The sequence below is a fragment of the Chaetodon auriga genome, chromosome 13 (genome assembly GCF_051107435.1).
Source record: "Chaetodon auriga isolate fChaAug3 chromosome 13, fChaAug3.hap1, whole genome shotgun sequence".
In the NCBI taxonomy this organism is placed as follows: Eukaryota; Metazoa; Chordata; class Actinopteri; order Chaetodontiformes; family Chaetodontidae; genus Chaetodon; species Chaetodon auriga.
Window position 1 is genome coordinate 2439431 of NC_135086.1, and position 7480 is coordinate 2446910.

The 7480-nt window shown below is 42.6% G+C and overlaps 1 protein-coding gene across 1 annotated transcript; it reads left to right on the forward strand.

The window, feature by feature from the left end:
• Nucleotides 1-251: 251 nt before the first annotated feature.
• On the forward strand, nucleotides 252-7202 carry LOC143330668 (sterile alpha motif domain-containing protein 9-like). The gene is made up of 4 exons (XM_076747387.1): nucleotides 252-374; nucleotides 1591-1652; nucleotides 1755-1815; nucleotides 2098-7202. Exons 2-4 carry the CDS (start codon nucleotides 1627-1629, stop codon nucleotides 6604-6606), a joined length of 4596 nt encoding a protein of 1531 aa, XP_076603502.1. The 5' UTR covers nucleotides 252-374; nucleotides 1591-1626; the 3' UTR covers nucleotides 6607-7202.
• The last annotated feature ends 278 nt before the right edge of the window (nucleotides 7203-7480 follow it).

Consider the following 7480-nt stretch of genomic DNA (forward strand, 5'->3'; position numbering starts at 1 on the left):
GATGTGCGCACAGCGCGCGCGGGTCAGCGTGCAGGTGTGCAGACATCAGGGGGCGGCAGGAAGCTGCCACTGAGTTTGGAGGTTGAACGAGCAAAGCAGCCTTCGGAGGGACGTGATGACGCAGAATCATCGTGCCCCGTGATTCGCTTGTGACTTCACCCGAAGTCTGCGGTCCCCCTCAGGGCGCAGGTACCGCTGGAACCAATCAGCTCACAGAAAACGTTAAGTTTCGTTTCCTCTGAACTGTTTTCCCCACTTAAGAATCACTTTCCGCGGCTGCTCGGCGCAGATAGCGTCGCTTCTCTCCGAGAACAAGCCGGCAAGAGTCACATCAGCCCGGTCAAACGGCGTCAAACGGCGGATCGTGAGGATGGGTAAGAGCTGCGTTTCTTTCTCTGTGAGCAGGGTGATGAAAAGAGTCTGACCAGAGAACAGTCGACATCAGTGTGGATGGTAAACTTCATATCCTCCAGCTCGGTCTGTCGGTCTGTCAGTCTGTCTGTGTGCTTTGCGCTTGATTTCAGGTCGTCTGATAGTTTAACTCCTGTCATAACCGTAAAAAAAAAAAAAAAAAAAAAAAAAAAAGCATTTTATCACTTATAAAACAATGTTTGCTGTGATTTGTGTGTCGAGCAAACAGTTTGGAAATAAAAGCTTCTTCCTGGTTTTATGAAAACCACAGTGGGCAGCAGAGAGCACACTGCTGAACTCATCAAATTTCTCATCCAGCCAATAATCCATTTCAGCGCACCATCAGACACCAGACAGACCGATACCACTAACACTGCAGGTTATGGAGATGTCTCAGGAGTTTTGGGGTTGACTTTTATCTGTTGTACTTCATTTGTTAATCTAGTACTGGTGAATTTTGGTGAAACATTAATACTATTGTGCTATAACAGACCTCTCTCGTGGCTGACAGTAGACTTGTGATAGCACAGGTGTAACTACCACAGGTGTAACTACTAACAGCGAAGGTTTTGTTTCACGGAAGTGTTCCAGGCGTCATGGCACAGGTAGAGCTGGGAGAATGTTTTCTTTTGAGGTTTAGTGTTGCTGGCTTCTGTCAGGCCAACACATACGCTGAACAACTTTAGTTGCTAATCCAGGAAGAGGATGTGTGGCCTCACCTGACACCCAGGTGAGCTCGGCATTGTATCTGCCATGATGCACGCTGAGAGACATCACCTCGTTCTGTTTGTGCCAACAGCCACGCTGCTTCATTTAGATTAATGAAACAGACACAAACAGAAAGTAAAGCGAACTACTTCAGGGCGATGGTTATCAGTCATTGTCCATGAAGGTCTAAGCAAACAGGATGCCACTCCCTTTGACTCGCCTGGCGTCTGCCCTCAGGCAGCTTTTAATGTGAGACACGCCCTCCTGACATTGACAGCCAATCAAAATGACAACCATGACCATCGTGTGATACTGTGCGTTATAATTGCACAACCAATTGCGCCTCTGGGGATAAAAAAAAGTTCTCATTTATTTGACTAGACAAAGTATTGAGGTTCAGTAAGTGGTCATAAATAAGAGCAAGCATTTGTTTCTACATTGATTTATTCATATTTATACTTTGTCTTGCAGCATTAGTCATCAGGATGTGTGAAAAGTGAGCGAGCCATGATGGATGACCAGGAAAAAGGAAGGTAAAGCTGAAATCTGTGGCATTTTGTGTTTTATGTGCTTGCAGCGCAGTGTTCAGTGCTTTATTCTGACTCGCTCTTTTTAAATCCTGTTTGTAATAATAGTGATCTTTACGTTTGCGAAGAAGGAACCAGTGCTGTAATGGCAGCTCAAGGGGAAGTGAAGGTAAATAACTGTTGAAATTCTCAACATTTTTGGGGAAGATGCTCCTATTCAATCCATTAAACTGCCAGCTACTTTACAATGAAAGCATTTACATGAGAAATACACCTAAATATATTTAAAGATAAAGACAGTTATAAAGCAAACACAACTTTACAAAGTTTGTTCACTTCATATGTATTAAACTACCTGAAATTGTTTTGCATTACAATATCATCAACAAATATTACATGTGCAAAAATCTGAGTTGCAAATGAGGAAAAATAACAGCACTTTTTATTTTAGAGTCAGGAGGAGGATCTGTCACCTGACATCAAGGACTGGAGTAAACATCAAGTGAGAGAATGGGTTCTCAAGCTGAATGACGTGGAGGACAGAGTTGCAGAAATACTGTTTCAGCAGGACATTAATGGGCGTAGTCTTTTGCTTTTAGAGACAACAGACTTAAACCATATGGGTGTGACTTTTGGACCTGCAAAACTTGTCATTCATGCCAGAGACGAGGCAGTTAAATTAAAAAAAGAGGAACCAACAAGCTCTACAAATCCACGCAAGCCGTATCCGTTTTGTAGGTACCATGATACATACAGATACGTGGAGGGCAGCATTCTTGATGTTATAGAATCTGGTGCCTCAGACTTCATTGAACCGTGCCACGAGTATAAAGGTTTCACCAATACAACCGATGAAACAAGAATGAGCAAGTTCACTGCTGAGGTCATTCGCTTCGCAGCTGCCTGCATGAATAGCCGCACCAATGGCACCATACATTTTGGAATTGGGGACAAGCCAAACTTCGTCCACGGTGAAGTGTTGGGAGTGGTTGTTAAGGACAAAGAGTCTTATGCAAATGACCTAAAATCAGCCATTGATGGTTATTTTGAGCATAAACACAAACAGGCTGCTCAAAAGTGCATCAGACCCCCTCGATTTGTTGGGGTTCTCAACAAGAACACAACATCATCTGACAAATGTGTGATAGAAGTGGACATAGTTCCCGACTCTACGATCTGTCAAGAAAACATCTACCACACTTTCAGTGTGGACATGAAAAAAGCCAAGAAAAAAGCAAAAGGTAAAGAAACCGCCCAAACTGAAACACAACCACTGAAACAATTCTTTGTCCGAGATGGCGGCAGCAGCAGGGATCTCCTCGCGCCAACCACGTTTGCTAAACCAATGGTGGAGTACAGCCAGTTTGTCGACAGTGTGGCACAGTTGGCACAACGCCGCAAACAGGCAGAAGAGAAGCATCTCAGTGTGATAAAAAGCAGTACTCAAGGCTCTAGATTAAGTCAGATGATAACTGGAGGTACACTGTGTTTAGATAAGTCACACTTTGAGCGGTATGTGATAGTAACCAACAGATCTGATGCATTCCAGTTTGATTCACTAGGATTTCTTGTAGAACTCAACCCAACAGCTGTTTTAGACTTTGATCCAGAATCGGCTAAACGTGGATTGCAGTATCACTTTGAACAGCAGAGTGCAGTAAGTGTCCATTTACCAGCAAAGTATAAAATCACAGAAGCAGTTGAGGACATTGCAAACAAGTTGAAATTAACTCGAAACACCAGCTGGATATTCTGCAATGGAGGTATTGAGGATGAAGTCCCTTCAGACGTAGACCAGTGGTTGATGGAAAAGGGAGCCTCCGTTCGAGATGTGATTTCCTTCTTGTGCCGGAAAGATGTGCTTCCAAACAAGAGATTCCTTGTCATTTTCTTGTTTTTGTCAACAGTGAGTGAGAGGATGGACCCTCTTGTTGAGACTTTCAGTACATTCTTGCAGGAGCTCAAAGGCACCGAGCAAATCCTTTGCATATTTGACAATGAAAATGCATTCAACTCCTGGAGAGACCTAATCAATGCTCGGTGTGGAAAGGACATCTCCCACAGATGCATATATGAGCTCAATTTTGCTGAAGTCAGTGGCACTATTCTTAGTCTTTTTTCGAAAAACCGTAGATCCAGTCGTTTCCTACCCTGTCATGGAAGAGGCCAAGTCCTTTTTGAAAAGAAAGTGGAGCGCAGCCTGAACACCTTAGAGGTCTTGTGTGTGAACCAGTGTGAAGGAGGAAATGAGGACAAAATCAGCATAGAAGAGAACTTCTACAAAGGAGGAAAAGTGTCGTGGTGGAATTTCTATTTCTCAGAGCAGCCTGGATCCACACCATTTATCAAGCGAGACAAGTTTGACTTCATCATGAACACAGTCATACCAGATTTGTGCACTCTGAGAAAAGCCTGCGTGCTGTTCAACCTCATGCATGTAGCTGGATGCGGTGGGACAACCTTGGCCATGCATATTTTATGGGCTCTCCGGGACAGATTTCGTTGTGCTGTCCTCAGAGACAGCAGCGCTGACTTCAGTGAAGTAGCTGATCAAGTGGTCAAACTGCTAATGTATAAATATGAGGAGACAGTACCACGGGTGCCTGTTTTGCTGATGATAGATGACTTCGATGACAAGGAAAAAGTGTTTGACTTGCAGCAGTTCATTGAAAAAGAATGTGAGAAGAAAAACATTCAGTCGAACTCTGCACAGGTAGTTCTCCTGAACTGTATGATGTCAGAGTCCCCTGAACACACTGAGGCTGAAGACACAGTATTCATTGGAAATAATCTCTCGGACAAGGAGCAGAAGCTGTTTGAGGAAAAACTTGTAGAAATTGAGAAAACACACGAGAATGCTCAAAAAACGTTCTACGGATTCATGATCATGAAGAAGAACTTTTTGCCAGAATACGTTCAGGGTGTGGCCTGCAAGACCCTGAAGAGCTTCAACATCCATCAGAAAGAGGGACAACTCCTGGCAGTTTTAGTTCTGTTGCATGTATACTGCAAGGGTGCCTCTCTCTCTGTCTCTCTGTGTGAGGAGTTTCTTGGTCTTCAACCAAAACCATTTTGTGGAACCATCAAAGTCGAAGAAGGATTTGGGAAATTTTCCACTTTAATTGCCAGCTGCTCAGTTGAGGGTAAGGTCGTATTCAAAGCTGTGAAAATTATCCATTCAAGTATTGCAAGGCACTGTCTGCAGGAACTTACAACAACACACAATGTTAGCAAAGCTGATCTCGCTGATCTTCTGCTGACCACAAACAACCTTTATGAGAGCACACAAGGCAAAGACAAACTCCTGCAGGATGTTCACCACATTCTGGTGAAGAGATATCATTCAGTGGAGGAAGATTCTCAGTTCTCTCCACTCATTCAACACATTACAGCTGAAACCCCAGGCCTGGAAGAGATGGTGCTAAAAAATGCATCAAAAAGATTTGAGAAAGATGCTGTTGTCTTTCAGGTACTAGCCAGGTACTATTACCTGAAAAAGAGGGATTTCTCAGAGGCAAAATTTTGGGCAAAGAGAGCAAGAGATCTTTCCAAAGACAACTCGTATATTGCAGACACATCAGCGCAAGTAATCAAGCATGAACTGAAGAATGCCATTGCAAACTACAAGGAAGACCTCATTGGTTGTGATGATTTGAAGATGTTTCTCAAAATGGCTCAGTCAGCAATGGATGCATTCAAGGAAACACAGAGCCTTGCAAAGAAGGAGTCACTTCAGCGGTTACAAATCAAGACAGACAACTGCCCTTTCAACACATCAGGGTGCCTGGGAGAAGTTCAGGTGGGAGTACTGGTCATTGACATGCTGGCAAAGACCCCCATCTTTTCTTCAGACCATGTCCGCCATGACATAATGAGTGAGGTTCTCTCTGGAAAAGTTAAACTTGAGGATGTAGAGAAACGTGATCAACGGAGAGGCAAACACAGACCGTACTACATCATTCTCAGACAGTTTGAGGATCTACTCTACAACCTCAAATGTGAGATGAAGATGAACATTGACTTCCTTGACAATTTTTTTGTCAACTTGGGCTCCAGATTCGGAATGAAAGACAGCCGTGAGCAAGTAGCCCAAAATGAGCTTTTCAAATGTTTTGGAGTGTATGCAAAGCTTTTCTGCAAGACAGATTCTGCAGCTCTTTTGAAGAATAGAACCATGCAAGCGATGCTGAAGCTTCACCAGGCAAGACAGTACCTGGAGATGCAAAAAGCTGATACCTATTTTGGGATTCTGAGTTTTCTATCAAATGACATCGCAACTGAAAAAATGGAGAAGATTGCAAGACAGTATGGATGTGTTTGGGAATCTGGTCACATGACCGTGAAGGAGAGAATCAACTTCCTCTATCTCAACGTTGTGTTGAGTCGTGTCAAACTGGCATCGCCACACATTCAGCCATACCAGAAACTAATTCATTTCCTTTGCCAAGTTCTGCATGAGCAATACCGATTAAGTGATAGTCTGCCACTACACTTCATTGCAGTTTTGCTGTTGTGGCCGCAGCCATACCTGCCCAATCCAGAATATAGAAATCTGGGGAGGTACATCTCACAGATGAGGACCTCTTATCACTCAGAGATGAAGGAAGTGTACAATGGCAAGAGGCCCATGATCCATTTCTTCCTGGGGAAGAAGCAGGGCTACGATCGACTGGTGCCCCTTCGGGCAATCAAAAGGTGCATCATGTCCAACCAGGAACAGTTTTCCTCTCTGTGGGAAAATGGCAAAATATGGAAAGAAAAGAAGGTGGAGGAGCTCCTTTGCAGGGTCACTGGTGAGGTGAAGGACAACTTCATACTGGCAGATACTTGTATCCCAAATCTGAAGTTCGACGTCAGTCCAGTGTTTCGAAGCGAGCTTAGTGGCCGTGCCTACGGGTCAAAAGTGTCGTTCTTCATCGGTTTCTCAATGAAAGGCCCTGTTGCTCTTGACGTTAAGTAAGCTATGAAAGCAGCCGCTTCCAGCTCACTGTCTTTTCAGCTTATCCGTGTGGAACCACCTGTTTTATACACTCCTGTACTTTAAAAAAGGGATTGAGTTGCTTTGAATGAATTATGATACTGCAGTATGTTACATTTTTGCCTGCATCCTGGGCTCTGTACATTACATCACTGAGACTATTTCTTCGTAAAGGAAAACATTTAAGTATCTGTAAGCATCTGTTTTTTTCCAGTATTATCTGACATTTGAAGTGGACTTCAGCTATTACCTTTGATCATGTTCTGCATTAACTGAAATGTGAAAGCGATTTAATAATATTCCATGAAATGAAATAATCTGCATCATACTTTTATTTTCACTTTTTTTTTTACTTTTGAAAGAAATGGTGTACTGTAACAACTGTGTAAGATTTTGCAATATTTTATATTTAGCATCTTTGATCATGCATGTTACATTACTGATGCAGCCAGTTTGTTTTTAAATGACCTTTGAATGATGATGTTGTACTGACTCTACGTTTACTGAAATGTCTTCTGTATTTCACAGTCACTTATTTTTTGATACTGAATATTGAGTTGTTGATTTTTATTTTTACTTTTTGTCGTTACATTACTGAAATGATTTTGTTTAAACAGGTTTTTTGCATTCCATGAAAAACAGTGAGCTTTGTAATACCTTTCAAATAAAGATGTAAGGACACCATGTGAGAATATATTGAACATTTACTGCACTATGTGCACAAGCTGTTACTGTCCAGTCCAACACTTAAGCAGTTATAAAAAAAAAGAACTTAAAGATATACACATTAAACACACATTGCTTCAACATGAAGTGGCATTGTCCATTTAAGGATGCCCTTACCTGTATCACACAC